This window comes from Schistocerca piceifrons, chromosome 7 (assembly GCF_021461385.2).
Source record: "Schistocerca piceifrons isolate TAMUIC-IGC-003096 chromosome 7, iqSchPice1.1, whole genome shotgun sequence".
In the NCBI taxonomy this organism is placed as follows: domain Eukaryota; kingdom Metazoa; phylum Arthropoda; class Insecta; order Orthoptera; family Acrididae; genus Schistocerca; species Schistocerca piceifrons.
Genome location: NC_060144.1, coordinates 64,590,412 through 64,617,875, shown reverse-complemented (window position 1 = coordinate 64,617,875; position 27,464 = coordinate 64,590,412). Strand labels below are relative to the sequence as shown.

General features: G+C 43.8%; 1 protein-coding gene across 1 annotated transcript in view; it reads right to left on the bottom strand.

Moving 5' to 3' along the window:
• LOC124805421 (semaphorin-2A-like) overlaps window positions 1-27,464 on the bottom strand; it is a 1,298,470-nt gene that overhangs the window by 269,553 nt on the left and 1,001,453 nt on the right. The window contains exon 6 of the mRNA XM_047265983.1: window positions 18,276-18,546. Coding sequence (XP_047121939.1) covers window positions 18,276-18,546 — 271 coding nt within the window. The remainder of the gene's footprint in view (window positions 1-18,275; window positions 18,547-27,464) is intronic.

Sequence of the window (27,464 nt, the reverse complement as noted above, 5' to 3'; positions counted from 1 at the left end):
TTGTTTTAATACGATTATTTCACTTACGTATGCAGATATGAGCAGCATAGCGTACAGCGCCATCTGTTAGCAGCTTTTGTAACTATTATATCAAACTGCTGTATAAACTTCTTACAGCTTTCACAATAAATATACCGTTTACTGCATTCGTCTATCGATCTTTGTTTTCGACATATTTAATTTTGAAATCAGGGAGCCCTTTTCTGGACACCCTGTACATCCTGTCGCGGCTAATCCGCACGTCAGTAGCAGACAAATGGCGCGAGAATCGGGAATCTCAAAAACGTCGATGCTGAGAATGCTACATCAACAACGGTTGCACCCGTAGCATATTTCTATGCACCGGGAATTGCATGGCGACAACTTTGAACGTCGTGTTCAGTTCTGCCACTGGACACAAGAGAACTTACTGGACGATGACAGATTTTTTGCACGCATTCTATTTAGCGACGAAGCGTCATTCACCAACAGCGGTAACGTAAACCGGCATAATATGCACTATTGGCCAACGGAAAATCCGCGATGGCTGCGAAAAGCGGAACATCAGGGACCTTGGCGGGTTAATGTATGATTCAGCATTATGGGAGTAAGTATAATTGGCCCCCATTTTATCGATGGCAATCTAAATGGTGCAATCTATGCTGATTTCCTACGTAATGTTCTACCGATGGTACTACAAGATGTTTCACTGCATGACAGAATGGCGATGTACTTCCAACATGATGGATGTCCGGCACATAGCTCGCGTGCGATCGAAGCGGTGTTGAATAGCATATTTTTCCTTTCTGTGGGGAAAGTTGAAGGATATTTGCTATCGTGATCCACTGACAACGCCTGACAACATGCGTCAGCGCATTTTCAATGCATATGCGAACATTACGGAACGCGAACTACCCGCTGTTGAGAGGAATGTCGTTACAGTTATTGCCAAATGCATCGAGGTTTACGGACATAATTTTGAGCATTTATTGCATTAATGTGATATTTACAGGCAATAATGCTGTAATAGCACGCGTTCTCAGAAATGATAAGTTCACAAAGGTACATGTCTCACATTGGAACAACCGAAATAAAATGTTCAAATGTACCTACGTTCTGTATTTTAATTTAAAAATCTACCTATTACCAACTGTTCGTCTAACATTGTGAGCTATATGTTTGTGACTATTACAACGCCATCTATCACAAAGCTTACGTACTAGACGAATATGTAATAAAAAATGGGGGTTACTATTTAAAAAATCGCAGTTAATATGCGTTTGACCCATGGCAGCGCCATCTGGCGGGCCAACCATAGCACCATCTGGTTTCCCCCTTCAAGCTAGGCGAGTTTCGTTATTTGTAGTTTTTTCGTTTGACGCTTATTTCGTGAGATATTTGGCACGGTCTCGATCAATGGACCACCCTGTGTGACCGCACTCTGTATTCTTGCCGATCCAGAATGCTACTACTGGAACGATTGAATCTGTAGTTTCGACGTATTATGCATTAACCCATATTGCATTACTCGTTATGGGATGTTTAGTTATCTCTACGTCGTTGTTAAGTTCTTCTAGCAATACTTGACCAACTTACGGTCCTCGCTGTTTTGGATCGCGATTTATCAACTTTATAACAAATTTTGCTGTCGAAATTTCCATTTCCAAAACATTCAAAATGATTTTATGGCAGGATCCAATTCATATGCGAACATCAGAAGCAATATTTAACATTTCTAAAAGATTACTGCGGATTATTCATGCCTCATAGTAACATTCAATACAAATTTTCTGATACTTGCTAATACCACACTAACGTAAGTAATCTTTTTCATAGCTGCTGGGGTGCTGATACTTCAGTCTTTCAGACATGTTTACCATACAACAACGTAGAGGTCGAGTGGAATGGACTAATACAACGGGCAAAATTCCTAAATCCCCTAATGTTTTGAACAAACCTCATATGGAGAAATCCGGGTTTGCCTCAGCGTCCGTTTTCCTACTCGCTGTTACGGAATGGATGTTGCTATTCCGTGTATTCTTATTCCCGCCTCATCTCAGCATTACCTCGAAGTGCAGTCGCAGCTCTCAGTGCGTACGCGAACAAATGAAGACGGATGACTCTCAGGTCGTAAAGGATGCAGCACAGCGGGGAACATCAGCGCGTCCTTACCCTTCCGTCGTCAACGTCACCAGGAAAAAGAGCACTGCAATCGGCATGGTCTTCATGGAGCTGGTGACGATCTTAATATACAGCTTGTCCTGGTAAGGACGCACGTGGACTATCACAAGAATGAATGACGCTTCTATTCATCCTTCTGTGCATGATCTGTATCGTTCGCACACTTACGTATCATGGGTCCATGTCTAATACGCGATTTTAAACGAAGACAAGTATTTTCTGGATATTATCATGCACGAATATTTGGTTTTAAGTTTTATCACTATATTGTAACACGGGTGAGATCATTTTAAGAGTTGTATCAAGTTAAAAACAGTTACAAACCTAAATAATTATCTTTACATACATTATATTATAAAAACTGAAACAGAACCCACAACTATTATGCATCACAAACTGCTCACAAATTGATGTTATAATATTGACAAAAAGCAAATAATTATACAATTATTTTTTATAATTGTTGCACTCCACACTGCTGTCGTCATCGTCCTAACACGTGTTTTGTGTACCTACAGCACACTATTTTTATTTTTCTGTCTTTTGAAGTACGACCTAATGAACACCTTTCGTTCTGATGACACATCGTACTGTTGCTATTACTGTTGCTGTTTTATATTCTCCATGTATTTCTGTAGAAGTGGATTAGAAGATCATGTGATCGAAAACGGTTGGATCGGCTCACTCGAAAGTTCCTTGAAGGAAAGTCTCCTCTTGTGCAAGAGGACTTCATGATATTTGGGTACTGTGTTCTGTAAAGAATATAGGCACTTAGAGTGCACTTGTCACCAGCTGAGCCATAATATCCACACCACTCTTCGTTGAGATATAAAATTTTCCTGTCTTAGATTTCCGATTTGTTTGTTGTTCCCATATTAATTTAGGAGGATTACACACTGGTTTATCTTCAGCGAAAATCTAACCAGTATCATTTCTTTCGTAAACGGAAAAAGACCCGAACTTACTTCTCTACTATTATCTCTACTATTCTACTATTGTATGAATATCAAGAGCTCAGATGGCAACCCAGTTCTAAGCAAAGAAGGGAAGGCAGAAAGGTGGAAGGAGTATATAGAGGGTTTATACAAGGGCGATGTAATTGAGGACAATATTATGGAAGTGGAAGAGGATGTAGATGAAGACGAAATAAGATACTGCGTGAAGAGTTTGACAGTGCACTGAAAGACCTGAGTCGAAACAAGGCCCCGGGAGTAGACAACATTCCATTAGAACTACTGATGGCCTTGGGAGAGCCAGTCATGACTAAACTCTACCATCTGGTGAGCAAGATGTATGAGACAGCTGAAATACCCTCAGACTTCAAGAAGAATATAATAATTCCAATCCCAAAGAAAGCAGGTGTTGACAGATGTGAAAATTACCGAACTATCAGTTTAATAAGTCACAGCTGCAAAATACTAGCGCGAATTCTTTACAGACGAATGGAAAAACTGGTAGAAGCGGACCTCGGGGAAGATCAGTTTGGATTCCGTAGAAATGTTGGAACACATGAGGCAATACTAACCTTACGACTTATCTTAGAAGAAAAATTAAGAAAAGGCAAACCTACGTTTCTAGCATTTGTAGACTTAGAGAAAGCTTTTGACAATGTTAACTGGAATAGTCTCTTTCAAATTCTGAAGATGGCAGGTATAAAATACAGGGAGCGAAAGGCTATTTACAATTTTTACAGAAACCACATGGCAGTTATAAGAGTCGAGGGGCATGAAAGGGAAGCAGTGGCTGGGAAAGGAGTGAGGCAGGGTTGTAGCCTCTCCCCGATGTTAATCAATCTGCATATTGAGCAAGCAGTAAAGGAAACAAAAGAAAAATTCGGAGTGGGTATTAAAATTCATGGAGAAGAAGTAAAAACTTTGAGGTTCGCCGATGACATTGTAATTCTGTCAGAGACAGCAAAGGACTCGGAAGAGCAGTTGAACGGAATGGACAGTGTCTTGAAAGGAGGATATAAGATGACCATCAACAAAAGCAAAACGAGGATAATGGAATGTAGTCAAATTAAATCGGGTGATGCTGAGGAAATTAGATTAGGAAATGAGACACTTAAAGTAGTAAAGGAGTTTTGCTATTTAGGGAGTAAAATACCTGATGATGGTCGAAGTAGAGAGGATATAAAATGTATACTGGCAATGGCAAGGAAATCGTTTCTGAAGAAGAGAAATTTGTTAACATCGAGTATAGATTTAAGTGTCAGGAAGTCGTGTCTGAAAGTATTTGTATGGAGTGTAGCCATGTATGGAAGTGAAACATGGACGATAACTAGTTTGGACAAGAAGAGAATAGAAGCTTTCGAAATGTGGTGCTACAGAAGAATGCTGAAGATAAGGTGGGTAGATCACGTAACTAATGAAGAGGTATTGAATAGGATTGGGGAGAAGAGAAGTTTGTGGCACAACTTGACTAGAAGAAGGGATCGGATGGTAGGGCATGTTTTGAGGCATCAAGGGATCACAAATTTAGCATTGGAGGGCAGCGTGGAAGGTAAAAATCGTAGAGGGAGACCAAGAGATGAATACACCAAGCAGATTCAGAAGGATGTAGGTTGCAGTAGGTCCTGGGAGATGAAGAAGCTTGCACAGGATAGAGCAGCATGGAGAGCTGCATCAAACCAGTCTCAGGACTGAAGACCACAAAAACAACAATTATCTCTTTTACAATTTCTCTCTTATTCATACTGATTGTTCTCTCAATGGTTTTTAGGAATGGCTCACCTGGTTCTCTTCCTATTTACATAAACACACAAGTGGCATCACCAGTTTCAGCTTCGCACACACAGAAAATTTTCATTCCACGTCTTCCAGGCTTTCTGGCATATATTGCATGAATACACAACGGCCCCTAAATGGAATCGGTTGTTCACCCACCGTAACATTAATTTTAGATATCATTACTTTCCCACACTGCCCTACAAATATTTTCCATCTGTAGGATATAGCACAAAGCTTATCAGTTTGCAATCTAGCCTATCTTGTTCTTTTGTCGTCGGGTCTATTGAATCTTTCTATTGCCTCAAACCGATACACAGCCATTGGGACTCTATGTAATGGATTGGAAAGCTTTCCCAGGAAAGTTCCCTGTTCCCTGGTTAGAATATCTCAGCCTTTATCTGCTCCAATATCAAGCAGTATTTCCCAGAAGGCGAACATATCTTCTCTAGTTACATCATCCCAGTTTATTTTTCTTTTTACATAAACTCTTCTGACCTCTGGGTTTGTCCAGTTCACAATTTCATCCAGGTTGGCTAGAGGAATAAATGAATCCCAACCATTTTAAGGGGTGTAAGTGACTATGCTTCTTGCTGGCCTGGTACAAATTTCACAAAATTGTGTGCCGCCCTTTTATTTTGCACTGTGGGGCGTTTACTCCAATGCGCACCACTTGGAACAATATAATGTTAGCACTTTGACCCGCTTATTGGTCCAGAGGCATTATTACCTACATCATAATCATTACCATCATCATAAGCAACACTACCGCTATTTAGTACTTTATACAGAGAATTGCGTGACACTGACCGAGGAACATCTTCATGGTTTTCATCCGAAGCAGCACTTATATCTGAAAGGAAATCATCTTCAGCTACCCATTGAGTAACAATTGAACCCAATTTCGGCTTCAAAAATGCATGCTATGTTCTTTCTTGCTCCTATTTTTAGACGTAGATTCTAATATTCTGTCTGAAAACGAATAATATAAAGAAATAACCTAAGTACTCTCTTCTCCCATAGACAGCAGTTCGTTTTATTGCTTAGTGTTACAACTGACTATTACCTGCCTTTGAAACGAATATCAGATATCAAACGCAACACTGCTGTGTAGGAAACTCCTACAAGGTTTTTATACTGATTCACACACTCGTAACCATCAGTATTTCGCTGTCTTATACAACAAAAGAATATCTCTCTGATATCTGAACAGAGTTTCAACTTGTAAAAATGTATTTTCTGCAATTAGAACAGTGCATATGTACCGCAATAATGTATTCTCTGAATTCCAATAAAAAGTAACTGATTACAACACAGTCTAATTCAATGAAGGTACAACATTAACTGCAGGTAGTTGCATATATAAACGTCAAAAAAGAGCACAATGTTAGAAATAATATTTATGAATGATGTTTAGCCGTGCAAAGATATATGCATAGAGTGTCATTTATAGACAACTATCCCAGGGATACAGAAAATAAAGGGGCAAGTAATTATGATCCGTCGCTAGTATAATATGTCGCTAACCTGTAAATGTCGCAGAAAGAGTTCCAATCAAGTGGCCCTTAATTAGTGTAACGGTGGTTCCCCCATGGGATAAATTTATGTACCTTCATCTGTGTACACGAATGACACTATTCTTGATGTGAACGAACAAATCGAACTGCAAAAGAAGAAATATATTGAAAACGTTCAGGATCACTTGTTGCAATGGTGATATTAGTCATGACGTCCAACTGATTGGAGCTAGGTCTATGGCTCTATCTTCTCGAAATAATGAGGTATGTGGTTGTTGTAGAATCAAAAATTTGTAATTTAAAATGTCAGCCAGCTACAAATAAAATATTTATATCATACTTCAGGCTGATTGCTGTTTTAAATTATAAATCTTTTACTAGCTATATGGCGTTTAGAGGTTAACAATGTCTTACACTAACGGTAGTTTAGGAATCTTTGCTGTTTTGCATGTTCCTTGTATGGTTGTGCACAATTTTCACTCTGTAAATTTATATGGGGCCTTAAGTAATACAACACTTTTTTCCCTTGGCCAATTTCAGTGTCAAAAAGGTGTAATTTGTTGCGGGACACTGTAGAATATTCACACTTCAGCCCCTCTAATTTCATTGAGTTCCGATAGGTGCCTTTAAAATGGTATCTGTAACAGAGGTGCGTTCCAAGCAGACATCTGTCTTCGAGTTTCTTTAGGCGGAAAAACCAGAGCATCATAGATACTCGTAAGCGCTTGCAGAATGTCTACGGTGACTCGGTAGTGAACAAAAGCACGGTGATCCGTTGGACAAGGCGTCTGTCAACATCGGAACAAAGTTTTGCAAATCTGTCCGATCCCCCACGTGTCGGCCGACCGTACACAGCTGTGACTCCTGTAATGTTGGAACCTGCGGACGTTAGTGTGTTCATCTTTGCTGTTTACCACTTCGTACACAATGGTGAGTATAGATGGGCTATAGAGTGGCGCAGCAGTGGTCATCATAGGGAAGCTGGCCAGGAGAAGAAATTATTAGAGAACACGAAAATACAGTAAACAGATTAGCTTGTAGCTTTCTCCAACAGTTGCGGAGAAACTTCACAAAATACCAATAACCAATGAAGTTCAGTTATTACAAGAGGCAACTGAAGAGTGTCCTACAGTGTGAGGCTCCTCCTGTTAATGGACGAGCGAATCTGTCGGAGTTTGACTGAGAATGAAGTCTGTCGAAGACTGCGACTGAGGCAGTGCCGTGTAGTTGCCGCCATCCGTCCTAAATCGCGGCGTCAGAAGGCGCTTGTAGTCACAGCCAATGAAGGCGTGGCTGTGTGGGCAAGCATCATTGGATCCGCTGGGTCCCCGCGCATGCACTGTCGTCATGTGTCGGACATTTGAGTGTCCGTTTCCACCTGTGAAACTCCGGTGAGGGTGGTATCGATCTATTATACGCACTTGCCACAAAAATGCAAACGAACTTCTCCTTCTTTATGACAACGCAAATCGTCATACAAGTCTCCAAGCGCGACAGAAGTTCACAAACTTCATTGGACTGCTCTTCCTCACCCGCCCTGCACCACAGATCTCACATCTTCCTGCTTCCATGTGTTTGGCCCGATAAAGGGTGCACCTTATGGGAAGCAGCACGTGGGTGATGGGAAGGTTATTGATACACCAAGGCGTTAGCTTCGACGTCGACCAGTAGAGAGGTGCCGCGTGAGCATACGGGCCATCCAAACAAGGTAGCGTAAGGCAGATTACGTTGAAAAATAGGGTTTTGTAGCCAAAAGAGGTGGGGAGTAATATGGTGTATCGGAATCCAGAATAAAATGAACCTGCTTGCAGAAAAAAATGGTTTGCATTATTTATTGAACACCCCTCGTATCTCTACCTCATTAAGCATCATTTCCAAATAGTACCAGTCGCTCTACCAAATAATCGAACTCCAGTGTAAACAACAGATTCAAGTATGTAAAGCTTGGAGTTAAGCTGCTAATTTCTTACTTTAGTTACTGGCTTACTATATTAAACCTTCAAAGTAAGTTTCTGTCTCTTAACACTTTTCCGTCCACACGTCTCGTGGAAATTTATTCGCTTGGCGCCGGCAGCGCTAATTCGGACTACGTGGCTTGTCGACGGCAGCTTGTCACATTTCCGTTGATGACAAACTTCAAACACATGGACTTATCCGAGCTTTAATTTTTCCGGAAATCCTCTGTTTGCCGTATCGTTGCACAAACTCGAATTTTCTTTTCAAGTAACTTCTCTGCAAGTTCTACACTGTTATAATAGTTATCCATGTAGAGGTGATGCCACTTTCCATAAGAAGGTGTCAACAGTTCCATCACTGTTTTTGCTAAAGGTTGTCTAGCGCCGGAATATATCTTGAATGAGAAAATGTATCCCGTACTCGAATCACACAGCATCCGAATGAGTAATTTTCGGCGAATTGTAAACTTTGTAATTTAACTGTCCACGCCACGGTATCATTCCTCCAGCAATTGAGATGTTTTGACTTAGATTAAACGTTTCTTTACGCCTTTTGGAAAAATAATTACGAATTGTACTTTGAAAAGCCGGTCGGGATTATTCGGTTTATTGGTGTTGCCGGAAAAATGAAAAATGATAATATTTGTCTGAATCGGTTGCGGGACATCGTTTTGTGAAATATCGGTGTGTCTATCAACGGATTAGTTGACCAGTAATCATCGAACCTTTCTTTTTTTACAGTTCTAATGAGGATAGTAAGCCTAAACCATTTTCTAAGTTCGGGTCCCGTAACGTCGACAAATTTGGCATTTTTTTATCCAGTTTTCTTCTATTGCAATTTTGACTGTAATACTTGTTGGTTTCGCTGCTAATATATTCAAATAGATCGTTCCCAATATATAATTCTACGATATCCATGACGCTCTGTGTATCTTTGGGAAATATGTATGGACCCAGAGATCCTTCAAATTTATTATTGGTCCTCAGTAAATCATAGACTGTCTCCCTGTCTCCTTCGTCTGAATCGTCCGAAACAGTTGGCAACCGTACCGTTCGCCGTATTCTTCTTGGACGTATTTTACTATCTTCCGATGATTCTGCTTCACTTTCATTTTTTTGATATCCAATGTCTTCTTCACAATCGGCCAAGCCGTCCGGAATTTCAGACAAAACGTCCGCGCATTCGTCGTAAATAATCGTATGGTCTCTTTCGTCTGCCATGATGAAAGTGCACAAGTACTTATAAAAACAAAAAATATGTTGACGTGTGTAACATATTGTTACCTAAACAAAACAGAGTGAAAAAGATTCTAATGTGCTGTCACCAACCACTGCGCGATACTATGCTCACGTCACCACTGTGGTGTCGCCGGACAACAAAGTGTTAATGAAACGATTATTAGAGTAATTTGAATGAATTACTCAAAATCTAATTTTCTTGCCCTGGAAACTGTTAGATAGTCAATTTGAAATTAAATCAGGTCATAACGTCAACCATTCAGTGATATATATAATTTTGACATTGTGCTCTTTGTGGATGTATAATTGTAATTCCAGCAGTTAAACGAAGCTGTAAATACTGCTCATAGTATTACTACAATTTTGATACATATTTTTAACTTGAATTTTTTCCGTACTCATGACGTTTGTACAACATGTAATGGATGTAGTATCAACTTTCGATACCACACTTGTTACGGGTTGCAGATATCGACTGCGGTCCGTACTAGTATCGTTGGACCCGCGAGTAGCGACCAGCGCCGCTCCGTGGCTCGTAACAAGTTCCTAGCGAGCTCTCGTCCACTCTTGCTCGGGACGTCAAGTAGTAAAGTAGCATAGCCTTCAGCTGATAGGAAGCAACCTCTAACAAGGCGCTTGGTATCGTATGGCCTTAGTGAGGCCTCCATAGCTATCTGTTTATGATTATGTGTATGCAGCCAAGAAGAATTCTGTACAACCAGTTAAGTACAATATATATTACTTTTTTATCAACGACTTCGAGTTATTTTAGTCGTTGCAGATCCAGAACATGCAGCCCCCAAGTTATCGACGTTACTGACAAACCTGCCGTGATTTATGTGTTTCTGTTTAGCACTGGCCACCCGTCAACATTGGCGACGACTCGATGAAATTGTTCAAATGGCTCTAAGCACCACGAGACTTAACATCTGAGGTCATCAGTCCCATAGACTTAGAACTACTTAAACCTAACTAACCTAAGTACATCGCACACATCCATGCCCGAGGCAGGATTCGAACCTGCGACCGTAGCAGCCGCGCGGCGACGGACTGAAACGCCTAGAACCGCTCGACCACAGCGGACGGCGACGACTCAATCGTCGTCCTCATAACAATGTGCTGTGGCCTTCTCCACCAGGCATCGCGGCGCCTAGAGTATCAGCAACCAAACTGACAGCCTACAGCCGCGGGTTGCCCGCGTCGCTGGCACACCGAAGGACTACACAACCGACAGGCAATATTGATTAACAGCCACAGCAACAACCACAACAACAACACCACGGCAAAGACACCAGCGGCCACTAGGGGCCTCTACCGGCCCACATAAACATAAGGAAGAGTTCGCTGCAGATCCCGGAACTATTTTCACACGTCAAACCACGTGATGGAAAATACTTCCGAGGTACTCATCCACCGAAGCGCTATAAAGACCGGCGCTCAGCCGCACCTCAGACCGGAGATCATAGCCATCAGTGTCTCGTGTGTGCCGTCGTGTTTAGTGTTCAGTGTTCGCCGTCACGCTCCATCGTTCACCTGTCCCATCGCCATCTTCCGTGTTAGTGCGTCGTGACAACAGTTCGTAGTGTGGCTTATCGTCGAGTGTGAACGGCTCCGTGTTTGCCTTTATGTGTCTACTGTTTTATTGCCCACCGCTATGTAACTTACGTGTATTGTTTCTGTTGTTTTCTCATTGTCTATTCTATGGCTGAAGAGCAGCGTAGAATGCTGCTGACAGCCTGCCTGTTGTACAGGTTTTAAAATAACAATAAAGAAAAAAAAAACCGCACATCGGCAGTTCATCGACCGCCAGCAGACTTGGATAGCTGCCGCCCTGGCAACCCGGCTTGGATCTTCTCGCTCATCTCTGGATTAGGCTTGGTGTATCGGAGAAGTCTCTGGCGGATACTAGAAGGAAATTATATCAGTTGCTTTCTATCTTATTCTTGTATGTAGTTGTGATTCGAAGACGGATCACTGTTTTGTGTTGGTGTTATACTTGGAGAATTTGTTTTGGTTAATTGAACAGTCCAATAAATTGTTTTCGGACTTTTATCGTTAGTTTCTTCTGCTTACGCAGGCATATCACAATGGATCGGAGCTGGCCACATATTAAAAGAATAATTCAAACAGCAGCTTACAACGTTATTTCCAGAGCTAATGTAGAAATTTATGAACGGAATGGAAGGAAAGTGTAGAGGAGGAAATTGGTTTCATTGCAGTATTCAGGCTAAAGTCACTATCGCGCAGAGATGAAGAGCAGTGCACGGGATAAGCCTGCGTGGAGAACTGAATCAAGTTAGTCTTCGCACACTGATTTATATTTACATTCATCAAGTTGCCATCACCCATCCCAGACCCTGAGTGTACTTAAAACCCTTGTACACAGCGCACACACAGTGTCGGATGCCCAGAATTTGCCTAAGGAACTGGTACATTTGAGGACGGTGTTCTTAGACAATGGGTACTCGACCCGGCAAATTAACAGGGCCTTCTCAACTAGAGCCAGGAACCGGGAAGTGGATAAAGAGGAGGACGCGCCAGCCAAGTCCCTAGCTATTGTTCCCTTTGTCGGAAATATCTCCTTCAAGATAGCAAGGATTCTTGATCGTTTTAATGTGAAAGTGGTTTTTCGTCCGCCTTCTAAGATTTCGGATTTGCTGGGATCGGTAAAGGATGATTTGTTACTGCGGAAGGCGGGAATTTATAAAACACCGTGTCAGTGTGGTATGGCCTATATAGGACAGACAACGCGTACAGTGGAAGAGCGTTGTACAGAACATCAACGTTGCGCTCGCCTACTGCAACGCAGTAAGTCTGCAGTTGCGCAACATTGTATTTCTAACGGACATTCAATGGAGTACGACAAAACTTCGATTTTGGCCACTGAAAAAACTTTTTGGGATTCCATTATCAAAGAATCAGTTGAAATACGCATTGCGGGAAATCTAATGAACCGTGACAGTGGTTACCAATTGAATAACGTATGGTATCCCGTCATCTCCGAAATTTGCTCGAGACGAAGATGCCAGAAGACTTCGATAGCTGCGGCCAGCGACAATACCGGCGTCAGCTGAGTACTGCGGTTCCATCAGCGAGGGCGCTGCCGTTGGTCGGTGTGGCCCTTCTGTCTCCGCAACTGCAACGCATGCGCGGCAGTACTATCAGCGCACTATGTAAGCTGGAGCGGAGAACGTCTTCGTGGCTGAAGAGCGGCGTATCATGCCGCTGACGGCCTACCTGATTGTTCAGGTGTTAAAATAACAATAAAGGGGAAGAAAAAAAAAAGTCTTCTTCAGTGCTTGTTCGGCTCACCTGAAGATGGCTGGCAGTTGTCCAGCCGAAATATCGTGCAATGAAGCTTACGACGACCGGCTGCAAACCCGAAATCTTTTTGACCTTAGTCTTCGGCGACAAAACCCGAAAACAAAATAACTCGAATAGCTCCTTTCTGTACCTGAAACAAGTGCAGCGTCGACTACGGGTGTGATGCGGTGCGGTGTGAAGAGGACCACACCACGGTTGCGCCTGCCCCCTGCTCATCCGCCGCCGTCACGTGACGCGAGGCGCCGTGCCGCGTCGCTCACCTCCCCCCCCCCCCCGCCCCAATGTCAACCCTTCGTTCAACCCCTCCCCCCTCCCCCGTCCCCCACCACCCAGCCAGTTCCGCGACGCTTTGCCCCGTTTCCGGTCGGCTGGGCGCGCCTCCACCTCTGCCACTGGCTCTGGCTGTACCCTCGCTGATTGCCGATTTATTCCGTTCCGTTCGAATACGCAAAAGTTGCTCGCCCTTATTTGCTGCCTCCGGCGGCAGCCTCGCGACACGCCCGACAGAGGCGCGGAGGGCGAATAAGACGCAATAACGACGGACGCCGGCAGAACGCCAATTCGTTGTAACAAGAAACTGCCTGTCAATCCAGTTCCAGGAAGACATCGCCAGGTTAACTCCACCTAGAGAACGGGGGCCCATCACTAAAGTTTATTCCACTGATGCTCTACTATTAAGCTTCACAGATGGCAGTACTGTTCTCAGTTCAACCCATAAATTGTTTTTGTAAATTACCTGCAGCGTCTACAGAACTGAACTATAATCACTGTAAGAATTCATGCTGGATTTCCCCTTCCGTAAACTGAAATTTGCTATCAACATTCCACTACTTACAATGGAACCTTCCCATCGCACCCCCCTGAGATTTAGTTATAAGTCGGCACAGTGGACAGGCCTTGAAGAACTGAACACAGATCAATCGAGAAAACAGGAAGAAGTTGCGTGGAACTATGAAAAAATAAGCAAAATGCACAAACAGAGTAGTCCATGCGCAAGATAGGCAACATCAAGGATAGCGTGAGCTCAGGAGCACCGTGGTCCCGTGGTTATGCCGGCACGGTAGCTCAGCGTGTTCGGTCAGAGGGTTGAGTTACCCTCTGTAATAAACAAACTGAGTAAACGGATGAACGAAAAACCTGAAAGTGTGTCATCGGACGTCCGCCACGAACAAATTGAACGAACAATATACAGATCCAAAAAAAAAAAAAAAAGTGGTTAGCGTGAGCAGCTGCAGAACGAGAGGTCCTTGGTTCAAGTCTTCCATCGAGTGTAAAGTTTAATTTATTTCATTTAATTTATGATTATCACATCCACAAGAAAACCTAAATCGGGCAAAGTAGAAGAATCTTTTTACCCATTCCCCAACTGTACAAGTTACGTGGGTCGACAACATACTCCTGTCATGTGACTCACATGCCGTCACCAGTGTCATATACAATATACCAGACGTGTTTTCCTGTGGATGAATCGGTTGACCTATGACCTTGCAATCAAATGTTTTCAGTACCCATTGGAGAGGCACGTCCTTTCGTCTACTAATCGCACGGTTTTGTGGTGCGGTCGCAAAACACAGACACTAAACTTATTACAGTGTACAGAGACGTCAATGAACGAACGGACAGATCATAACTTTTCGAAAATAAAGAACGTAAGCTTTTTACTCAAGGGAAGACTTGAACCAAGGACCTCTCATTCCGCAGCTGCTCACGCTAACCACGGGACCACGGCGCTCCTGAGCTCACACTGTCCTTGATGTTGCCTATCTTACGCATCGACTACTCAGTTTGTATATTTTGCTTATTTTTTTCATAGTTCCACACAATTTCTTCCTGTTTTCTCGATAGATCTGTGTTCAGTTTTTCAAGGCCTATCCACTGTGCCAACATATTACTAAATCTGAGGGGGATGCGATGGGGAGGTTCCCTTGTTAGCAGCACTCAGTCATATTCAATTTTTGTTTTCTTTTTCTTTTCGTAATATCAAGACACGTTCATAGGATTTGTCGACCTGGAAAAAAGCGTTCCACAGTGTAAAATGTTGCAAGAGGATCGAAATTCTGAGAAATATCGGCATAAGTTATAGGGAACCAAATCAACGAATAATAAGAATGGACGACCAATATCGAAGTGTTCGGATTAAAAAGGGTGTAAGACAGGGATGTAGTCTCTCTCCCCTATTGTCCAATCTGTAGCTCGAAGAAGCAATGACAGAAACAAAAGAACGGTTTAGGAGTCGAATTAAAATTCAGAGTATCAGTGATACAATTCGCTGATGACAATGCTACCCTGAGTGAAAGTGAAGAAGAACTACGTGATCTGTTCAATGGAATGAACAGTCTAACGAGTACAGAATATTGATTGAGGGTCAGTCGAAGAAAGACGAAAGTAATGAGAAGTAGCAGAAATAGCGAGAAACTTAAGACCAGGATTGATGGTCACGAAGAGGATGACGATAAGGGATTCTAGTACCTAATGCTCACAATAACCAATGATGGACGGAGCAAGGACATTAAATGCAGACAAGAACTGGCAGAAAAGGCGTTCCTGTCCAAGAGAAGTTTACTAGTATCAAACATAGGCCTTAATTTGTGAAAATAGTTTCTCAGAATGTACGTTTGTAGCACAACATTGTATGGTAGTGAAATATAGACTGCGAGAAACAGAAGAGGAAATGTGCGTGACGACTTTTAGGAGAGAGACACCCAATATGACGGCATCGTAGTCACACTGCGTTGCATTTACGATGCAGCAACGCCCTCAAACGTCTACTTTTGACCTCCCCTTATACATTAAACGCTACCTTTTCTTCCAACTCTCCAGATTCCTTACTAAAGCTATCAGTCTATGAAATTTGACTTGCGAAAAGTGGGAACCCTTACTGGAAGTTTTTGCAAAAAGTCAATGAAAAAATTATCTGTTCGTCATACTCTAAGTGTCCGCCCCGGTAGATGAGTGGTCAGAGCGGCGGTCTGTTGCGCCAAGGGGCCTGGGTTCGATTCCCGGCTGAGTCGGAGATTTTCTCCGCTCAGGGACTAGGTGTTGTGTTGTCCTTAAGCCCTGGCGCTCGTTACTGGCGCGCCAGTCTCTTGGATGTCCATTATCGATCCTTCAACGTTTCTTATCTTTGCGTGCTTTGTTGTTTTCCGCATTCGCGGGGCGAGTGGCAGTTGAAGTTTGCTCGGGCTACCTGCCCTGCTGAGACGCCGCGAGGTACGAGGTGGGAAGCAACCACGTATATGTGGAGTTGGTTGTACGCGATCTGCTGGTTTAGCATGGGGGATATATGTTGGCTGCCTGCCTGTCTGCTCTCCTGATTTTGCTCGCCGTGCCTTGCGACCAATAATGATACGTGTTACAAACCGGACACAATGGGAAGTACCAGGCCCCTTTGCCTTTTTCTTTTATCACTCGTTTACTACATCAGAGAAATACACATTTTAAGACAAAATTTAACTACATGAAATATTGCCCCAGTAAAGGTTAACATAAGCAGTGACAAAACTTAGTTGTCTTAATGGTTTCTGCTGGCAACAAATTTTAACGAGCACTGTAAGGTTTATATCAATTTAGCTCAAACACGTAGCTAGTGATTGAATCACGACACAGACACTTCAACAATTTCGGTAACAAATGAATAGCGTGAATTTATACTCATAATCAACAGCCTTGCCATTGAATAAGTAGTAGGCCATTTGGAACGAATTAGCAACACCCCGCAACTAGGGGAGTTAATACCGACAGTCTCTAAATGTCTTGCTCCCAATTAAATAAACAAAGTTACAGTAATTACATGAATGACAAATCAAATACACTATGCTTCACTCAAACCCTTCAGTGGAAGCCAAGACAAAATGAAGATTCCATTGACTGACTAGCACTGAAGTCACACTAAAGCTCATCTCTGTGTTTCCAGACACACATGGGGCAAACTTGTAGAAGACAAGATTTTGAAGGAAGCATATCAGTAAAACCGGTGGTGGAGCTAACTCGTGCCACTGAAAATTAAGGTACTAGACCGAGGCACAAGGTGGTATACAATGAGGTTGCCTTAAGGCTATACTGCGCTCCAAAATATTAATTCAAATGGCCAATTGAAAATTAATTACACATAAATCAGCATTAATTAATGATGAGTGACACCTGGTCACTTGAAGGGATGACAACACTTAATTGAAAAGACAAATGCCGGAAGCGGCAGTAACATCAAACACCTTCTCGGAGTTTTAACCAGGAGTCATTTCCCGTTATACAAGCAAACATTTAGCCAAGCACAAGGACGGAACGCCAAAGATAAAATTCAAATAAAACCCCCAAAAGATTATAATGGACAGGGAACCCCAACTATTTAAATTTAAATCAATTAGCTCTCCCCAAAGGCAGTGTAAACGCGACGGCCACACTTAAGAGGCCACCAAAATTGGTTACAAAAGGTCTTATACATTTGCTCCTTTTCTTTAGAGAAACACAAGGCTGCTTAACTTCTGCTGGCTTCTGCTGGACGTCCGGTATGGCTCGTGTAGGATACACCAGACAGCAACCCAAGCTAGGCGGTCGCAAGGCACGGCGAGCAAAATCAGGAGAGTAAGCAGGCAAGCAGCCAACAGATATCCTCCATGCTGAACCGGCAGACCGCGTACAACCAACTCCACAATACGTGGCCGGCCGGTGTGGCCGAGCGGTTCTAGGCGCTACAGTCTGGAACCGCGCGACCGCTACGGTTGCAGGTTCGAATCCTGCCTCGGGCATGAGTGTGTGTGATGTCTTTAGGTTAGTTAGGTTTAAGTAGTGCTAAGTTCTAGGGGACTGATGACCTCAGATGTTTAAGTCCCATAGTGCTCAGAGCCATTTGAACATATACGTGGTTGCTTCCCACCTCGTACCTCACGTTGTCTCAGCAGGTAGCCCGAGCAAACGTCAACTGTCACGGAAAACAACAAGGCAAGCAAACATAAGAACCATCGAAGGATCGATAACGGACATCCAAGAGACTGGCGCACCAGTAACGAGCGCCACGGCTCAGTCCTCATTATCATTTCATCATCATCAGTGGAAGGCAATGGGAAACCACCACTACGATCACTTCACTAGACGCTCATGCGGTGGACCTCTCTGACGAGGCTTCCCCCATGACAAGACCTGCCGTACGGTAGAACACAAGTTTAAACTCTCAGTAAGTGTGTTCTGTCTACAAACCGTCCTGCACCCATGTCCCATCGCTGCGGATTGGAATAACTTGAGGTCAAGAAGGAGGATGCAACGTGCCACTCGGCAGCGCGCTATAAACCGCGTCACACACACACACACACACACACACACACACACACACACAGTGGGAAGGTGCTTGCTGTACTCACTGTCGAGCCACTTGGAGTCGTACTTGAGGGTGCGCTTGAAGGGGAACTGTGTGCGGCCGGTGCTGGGGTTGTGCAGGTCGGCGCGGAAGATGAGCGTGTCGCCCTTGGTGAACTCGGCGTTGGTGCCGCTGTAGAGGCCCGGTAGGCCGCCCGGGTTGCCGCGCCGCACCCACAGCGCCGTCGAGTTGTCGGTCGGGTCGTAGGGGCACTTGGCCACTGCGGGGCCAGAGCCCGCTTCCGGGGACTCGCCGCCCGCGTGGCTCAGGTTTGCCTGCGGACAGCAGCGCGAGCGGCGCGTCAGCCGTGCTCTCCACACTACAGTGAGCACTCGCACATGCGATCCGGCGTAAAGTCAAGCGCCGGCACGAGACAGCAGAGAGGGCTGTGAACATCAGGCAATAGCACGCTGGCCGACCCCTCTCGAGGACGACAACGCAGCGGCCTCCACGCAAAGATAACATAAGCGCTGCGCCCGACTGGCCGCTTCCCACTTCTACAAAAGCCTCAAGACTAGCAACTCCACCCTCGACCGTCATCTCACCTGGACCCCTCACCTCCTGACCATGCAGAAGAAAGCCCATTCCTGTCTCTGCTTCCTGAAACTCCTGCCTGGCCAGTCATGGGGATTACATCCTTCCACTATCCTCCACACCTAGATATCTGTCATCCGTTCTACCCTCTACTATGGCAGCATTGCCTAGATCTCCGCACCTACCCACTTTTACAAGACCCTTCAAATCCTCGAACGTCATGCGCTCTGCCTTGCCTTCCATATCTGCATTCCTTCCCCCACATGGCTCCTGTATGACCTCATCCCCTTCCCCCACCTCCTCCTTTTCCTCCAACATCTCTGCATCCTTTACACTGTCTGCAGGCTTCATCCCCCCATCCCCTGGTTTCCTCCTTCCTCTCCACCCAACGCTCGTTGCCGCGCCTCTGTGACTGTATCCTTCCCTCTCTCCACTTCCACACCCTCCATTTCCTTCATCAGGGCAAGCTCCAGCACCTCCCACTCCCAGATGTTGAACTTCGCCATGACATCTACACTTCCTTCGAAATGTACCCTGGCCTTGTTCCCTCTCCTCCCCAGGGACCCCCTTTTCCTCTCCCCTACCTCTTCCAGAGCAGATGTTCCTCCTCCCCCCCCCCATGCGTCCCTGCACCCCCTCCTCAACTGTGTCCCTCCCATGACCCTCCCTCCCCAGCCCTCTTCGACGTGTCCCTGCCTGTCTCTCCCCTCTACCTCCTTCCCTACCTTCTACCCTTCCCCCTTATCTCTATGACCCTGGCAGATCCTGTGTTTCGCTCATCGTCATCAGTGTGCTATGTCAGTGTTGTGTTTGGTGCTGTTCTCCTGTGCAGCAAGAGCTGTGGTTTCAATTGTGTGCTTCACCTGTTTATCGTCCATGACTGTTCCGAGCTACACTGTCCGCCACGTCGCTGTTTTATTTTGTTTTATGACTTTTCTACTCCGGCTGCACTTTGCCTGGTGCCTTTTAATCAAGTGTGAGTTTTTTGTGTGAGTTACTTATTTTAGATTTTTTTCTCCGATTTACAGTCACCACTTTGAAATCTTTCTTTTCTTTTGTTCCGCCTTTTTTTGTTTTCTATAGTCCGCCATGTTTTCTTCTGTATATTATTTTCAATGCCTTCCTGTCTAATTTTGTCTCTCGGCTGAAGAGCAGCGCTTATGCTGCTGCCAGCCTGCCCCTGATGGGGAATGGAAATAACAATAAAGGAAAAAAAAAGACTAGCAACTAGGACAGAAGTGTCAACTGTATTACTTCTCTTGTATTAGGATTGTTATACTGAAGAGATTTCTTATTTTGTATGTCGCCCTTTGCTTTCACCACACCTGTTTCACACATAGTTAAGTATTGTCACTTACTTTTCACAAAAACAATGTCTTATTAATTCGTTTGATTTGTTGTCTAGCGATCCGAGAAAGTAGGTTTCCTAGACACCACATATTTTGACGACTAGGTGGGTTTTAACAAGATGTGCCCGTGATTGTCCGCAGAAATTTATCCGAGACGGGGCCAAAATTGTGGAATTGACATTTTAGATATAACAGATTCGGAGACTTAGCAAACGTGGCGTGCCCCGAGCGCTAATTCTGAGAAGAAGTATATGGAGGTATTTGTACTTTGATACATAAACGCTAAGCAAATTTCAACAGTATATGCAAACTTTTGTCGTTGATCTTATGAACATGGATGCAACTTTTTTATTAAACAGTTTGAAATCACATCATCATATGAGTACATCCGAGATAAGAAAAGAGTTATGAACTGTAGACAGATAATATTAGAAAAAACTTTTTCACATTCCTATAATGTTAAGCTGATATTCAAATTAAAAATATCAAGTACACTCTAAGAAATAAAAACGACGAACCATGCAGTAACTACCGAAATGGGATGTAAATCGGTACACATGCTGTACACGTATAGACTAACAAATAATTAGGGAGAGATGTGGGGAACTTAATGGCGAAGGTATACTTTGACAAGCACGAATACGTGCAGTAGAAACTTTTTACGAGTACGGGCAGGCATTATCTTGCTGAAATGTCAGTGCAGTGCGGCTTGCCATGAAGGACAACAAAATGGGGCCTACAGCATCGTCGACATAACGCTCTGCTGTAACGGTACTGTGGATCACAACCGAAGGGGTCCGTGATGCCATTTCTTTTCTTGAAATTACAATGAAATGAATACCACTAGCTGCATACAGGCGTTGATATAAGTCAAAGGGAACAGTTGAAAATGTGTGCCCGACTGGGACTCGAACCCGGGATCTCCAGTTTACATGGCAGACGCTCTATCCATCTTTTGTTTTTGTTTTCTTTCATTTTTTCTACATAGTTCGTTGCGTTTGGTCTGGGCGGACGTCACAAGACATCCGTTCAAGTTGATCGTTGATTCCTTGACTCAGTCTTTTTATTACAGAGAGCACACAGCCCTCTGACCGAACACGCTGAGCTACCGTGCCGGCATCCATCTGAGCCGCCGAGGACACAGAGGATAGTGCCACTGCAGGGACTTATCTTTGGCACGCCTCCCGTGAGACCCGCATTCCCAACTTACTGGCCGGCCGGAGTGGGCATGCGGTTCTAGGCACTACAGTCTGGAACCAAGCGACCGCTACGGTCGCAGGTTCGACTCCTGCCTCGGGCATGGATGTGTGTGATGTCCCTAGGTTAGTTAGGTTTAATTAGTTGTAAGTTCTAGGCGACTGATGACCTCAGAAGTTAAGTCGCACAGTGCTCAGAGCCATTTGAACCATTTGAACCCAACTTATTGTCCCGCACTATATTCGTAGTGCCCCTGCCCATTAAACTCATTACAAGCGGCTTTACCGATTCCCGTAAGAGTTCGGGCAATGGTCAAATGGTCGGAGAGCCTTAACTACACATATGAAAATGGTATCTGCTCTTTCGGACATGTCAGGAAGAACAGATACCTTCTTCATATATATATTTGTTTTCATGGCAGGACATCTTTGGTAGTCATCGGCGACACATTTACAGCACAGCTATATGACGTTGATATTGTACGCCCTGTTTCGTTTTCCTTCATAGCAAGTCATTCTGGGCTTACATTTCAACAGGATATTGCCCACACGCACAAGAGAGAATTTCTACCGCTGGTCTTCATGCCTGCCAAACCCTAGCTTGGCCAGCAATGCCTCTGGATCCCTTCCAAATTGAGAACGTTTGGAGCCTTATAGGCAGGGCTATCCAACCAGCTCCGGACTCTGACGATCTAACGAACCAGTTGGAAAAAATTTGGCACATGATAGCTATCAGGCGGGCATTCAACAACTCAATATCAGTGTCACGCCCAGTAACGTCTTGCTTCAGGACAAGAAATAGACCAACTCGTTATTGACGACCTCAATTTGTGAAAGTCCTTATCTTGAATAAATCATTCAATTTTTTTGAAATTGTAATAGTTTGTCTGTCTGTACATGTACATAACGTCTTACGATTTCTGCCGTAATCGGATAATTCTTTCGTGGTGCGACCTTTTTTTATTTTCTTTCATTTACGTGCTCTTTCATTTTATTTCATTTACTTACTTTTTGTGCGTCAGAGTTCAGATCAATTGAGAACATTCTTTTGGACACATAGAAACAAACACAACCGCCCCGTGGTTCTAGGCGCTGCAGTTTGGAACCGCGCGATAGCTACGGTCGTAAGTTCGAATCCTGCCTCGGGCATGGATGTGTGTGATGTCCTTAGGTTAGTTATGTTTAAGTAGTTCTAAGTTCTAGGGGACTGATGACCCCAGAGGTTAAGTCCCATAGTGCTCAGTGCCATTTGAACCACTTTTGAAACTCCATATTGAATTCTGATGACATTTACAACACTTGCTTTGGTTACGAAACATCGCATCTGATCTCGTTAACATATTTATTGCATCACTTCCATGCTTTCTGCTCTTAATGTTGACTACTATAACGAAAGTTGAACGAAATGTGTTTAAAACCCACATCAATCACGCACTTCACAGACAAAATGTCGTTTTTTCCAAAAACATTTAATTGTGATTGTTGAAAAATGCGGAAATCAAGGTCAGCATTCGATTTGATGAATTTGGGATATCTCCCATACCCATTCTCAAATAGGGCAGTAATATCGACTTTTACCAGCCAAAGACTCAACCAACAGACTATCTGTCGCATCTGGCAGTGTTTTACAGTTTGAGAAAATCCCTGTACCTGGAGATGCTATCATTTCGCACTTTTTTCACTCTCTTCTATCGCGGCAAACAGAATTATGTTTTTTTTTTCGATTGATACACTTAGCTCCCAACGCTAAGTACAAATTTACACACTTAAATTATACCTGGCCATCTTTTGCAGACAACACTACACGAGATCTGCCATGTAAAACTGAATCTATTTCAGTAAGCCTGGGAAGGCCAAGAATACTGCACATGTGCAGCCCTCTCACCTAGCTGAACACTTCCCCCACTAACACACTACCGTCTCTGAGTGATGCAGGGGGAAGGGAGGAAACTGTACACACGTCACATTTACGTGCAAACACAGTCACACGAGAAACACTGAACAGTTTGCATGGGGATTACTTTCGTATTTCTCAACAAAATAGATCACAATCAAAACAAATTTTTAGTATTATTTATTAATTGTTGGCACACTCTGTTCATAATGAAATATTGTCTGATACAAATGGCAGTCACTCTGACAGATACAGTTAATTTCGTAGATTGTCGCTAAGGCTGCCATGAAACTGTAACTTATTTACTTTCATAATAAAAAAAAAAACTTTCACATACATATGTTCATCGAAATATTGTATCACGTTTGTAACCTCATTATGGAGACGTGGGAACACTTCCCGAGGAAACCAAAGTAGAATTTCTGGACAATGTTAACGTAAAAGAATCTGAATGGTTCAAATGGCTCTGAGCACTATGGGACTCAACTGCTGTGGTCATAAGTCCCCTAGAACTTAGAACTACTTAAACCTAACTAACCTAAGGACAGCACACAACACCCACCCATCACGAGGCAGAGAAAATCCCTGACCCCGCCGGGAATCGAACCCGGGAACCCGGGCGTGGGAAGCGAGAACGCTATCGCACGACCACGAGATGCGGGCAAAAGAATTTGACTTTTAAACGAGAATCACACTGCAGATCGAGAAGTTCCGTCTCCACATGGACAGGGGCTCTTCAACCAGAATCGGCAAACAGTGTCTAAAACAGCTCAAAAACAAATATAAGATTGGTACTGGAATAAAAACATTTGAAAAAAGACCCCTGCAATTGTTCAACACCACAACGAATTCTTCAGAATTCGCGTTTTCTTTAACGCCTGGAGTTTTCGGCCGAATTTATGCTTTCCAAAATGTAATATTGTTTTTAAATTCACCCCCAATTTTCACACTGTAACATCATACTGTGGGAGGTGTCCAGTGAACTGTACTTAAAATGAGAGTTCTGGCAGATATTCTACTTTCCTTCCTCCTTTCCTTTTCCCTTCATGAATTTAATAATAGCGGATATTAAATCGAAAAAGTCTGTCCAGTCATCCCCTTGACATAACCAACGTATTCTGCAGTAATATATACAGTATTTATACTCTTGGTTCATTTCCATCAAAATCTGTTGCAACTGACAGTGTAATAATGCGTTCGACTTCAGAAAAGTTGCTATTCATACTACGTACTCCATCACGTACTCCATCCTTGCAAATTTAGCACAAAGTTCTTCATGATGTACAGAACAACGATTCCGTACACATGGTGTGTCGATCGTAATAATGTTTTGTTTATCCATTGTCGACTAAATCTATAAATTTTTTCTGCAGGCCGTTGTAATGTCAGTCCGTACCAAATATGGGATACCTATCGATTATGCGCGTGCATAATAGATACTGCCAACTATCGTCCTAGTCTCCTTTGATTCCCATGATTTTTAAAAGTTTTGTGGGCCGTGGCCGATCCCACTACTACGCAATCTGTGTACGAAGAAGAAAGCGGCAAATTCCCGCTGTTTTCCCGTAGTGTTGCAAGAGGACGGGATATTTGTATGGGAAATGGGGGACGAATGACGGACACATTGTAACTGCTAAGTTTGTGATGTTTTGGGAGTAAGCGTCGCAATCAACGCGCCATGGACATGGCAGTTCAATAAGGGAAATGACGGACGGAAGAATGAAGACTTTTCCACGTTCTGTAAAGTTTCGCATCCATCGTGGCTGCGCCATGTCACGGACTGCGAGACTGCGAGGCCCCTTCCGCCGGAGGTTCGAGTCTTCCCTCGGACATGGGCGTGTGAGTTGTTCTTAGAAAAAGTTAGTTCAAGTAGTGTGTCAGTCTAGGGACCGGTGACCTCAGCAGTTTGGTCCCTTAGGAATTCACCCCCCCCCCCCCCCCACACACACACCATCTTGTCTGCAAATAGCGCGGAAATCAACGATGCATTTATCTAACGTCATAATTTTCCCTGAACAGCGTGATAATCAAAATTTTTGAAGATATGTACATCTACATACATACTCCGCAAGCCACCTGACGGTGTGTGGCGGAGGGTATCTTGAATACCTGTATCGGTTTTCCCTTCTATTCCAGTCTCGTATTGTTCGTGGAAAGAGGGATTGTCGGTATGACTCTGAGGGGGCTCTAATCTCTCTTATTTTATCCTCATGGTCTCTTCGCGAGATATACGTAGGAGGGAGCAATATACTACTTGACTCCTCGGTGGAGGTATGTTGTCAAAACTTCAACAAAAGCCCGTACCGAGCTACTGAGCGATTACGAAATGATCCTGTAACGAAGCGCGCTGCTCTCCATTGGATCTTCTCTGTCTCTATCAACCCTATCTGGTATGAATCCTTCACTGGTGAGCAATATTCAAGCAGTGGGCGAACAAGTGTACTGCAACCTACTTCCTTTTTTTCGGATTGCATTTCCTTAGGATTCTTCCAGTGAACCTCAGTCTGGCATCTGCTTTACCGACGATCAACTTTATCTGATCGCTCCATTTTAAATCACTCCTAATGCCTACTCCCAGGTATTTTATGGAACTAACTGCTTCCATTTGCCGACATGCTATGTTGTAGCTAAATGATAAAGAATCTTTCATTCTATGTATTCGCAGCACATTACACTTGTCTACATTGAAATTCAATTGCCATTCCTTGCACAATGCGTCAATTCGTTGCAGATCCTCCTGGATTTCAGTACTATTTTCCATTGTTACACCCTATCGGTATACCACAGAATCACCCGCAAAAACCTCAGTGAACTTCCGATGTTATCCACAAGCTCATTTATGTATATTGTGAACAGCAACGGTCCTACGACACTCCCCTGCGGCGCACCTGAAATCACTCTTACTTCCGAGGACTTCTCTCCATTGAGAATGGCATGCTGCGTTCTGTTATATAGGAACTCTTCAATCCAATCACATAGTTGGTCTGATAGTCCATACGCTCTTACTTTGTTCATTAAACGACTGTGGGGAACTGTACCGAACGCCTTGCGGATATACAGTGATTGATAAAAATTATAGCTTTACCCGTCAGACTCCCTAGCGTTGTTCGAAAAGTAATGATCCTACTTTCTCTCCAGCTTAAACCAATGAACCGCGGGAGACTTTCTTCGGTGCAGATGTCAGATGTATGTTGTATAATGACGGAACAAAATGAGAGGAGATACGGCATCAAATTTTCTGAAAAGCATTTCGATACCCAAGTGTAATCTATGACAAGGCTCAACAGATTCTTCCGGCGCGATGCCACGAGCAACTCACGGATAAAGGAATGGTGCAAATACCTCAAAGATCGCTGCACTTCAGTGGACAGCGAACAGCGTTCAGGGGACCCTCAAAAAGCCGAAATGATGATGTCATTGAACATGTGAGGACATTGGTCACGGACGGCTGTCGCGTCACGGTACGAGAACTCACAAACGAGACAGGGATAAGCTCTGCATCAGCAGATTCGATTTGCGAAGCAAATGATCGGATATGTGAGACGTAAAATCTTGGCAGCTCCACCGTGATGACACAGTCACGCATTCTGCGCATCTTACTCATACTTTCCTCGCCAAACACAACATTACTGTAGTTGGTCAGGTTCCTCAGTTCCTTGACGTGGCACCGTGTGACTTTTAACTATTCCGCAAGCTGAAAATGGCTGTAAAAGGGACGCGACATGGGTCAATAGAAGAAACCCTGAGGAATGTGCCGTCCAGGCTGACAACCATTCAAAGAATGGCGTCCCAGTGGTGTTTCCAAAGCTGATATAAATGGCTGCATTACCAACCAGGAAGAACCACTTTTTAGGAGACTGGGGGACCTGTATCTCCAAATCAACATTTGTATTAGGGAAATCATGTCCATACCGAGTAACACGACCTTAATCTCCATAACAAAAAAATGGCTCTGAGCACTATGGGACTTCACTTCTGTGGTCATCAGTCCCCTAGAACTTAGAACTACTTAAACCTAACTAACCTAAGGACATCACACACATCCATGCCCGAAGCAGGATTCGAACCTCCGACCGCAGAGGTCGGGCGGCTCCAGACTGTAGCGCCTAGAACTGCTCGGTCACTACGGCCGGCATCATCTCCATAACAGCATCAGTTCAGCGAGGAAGAATATCCGATTCAGTCTTCAGGTATGCCATGTATCGAGCTGAAGCGACTCC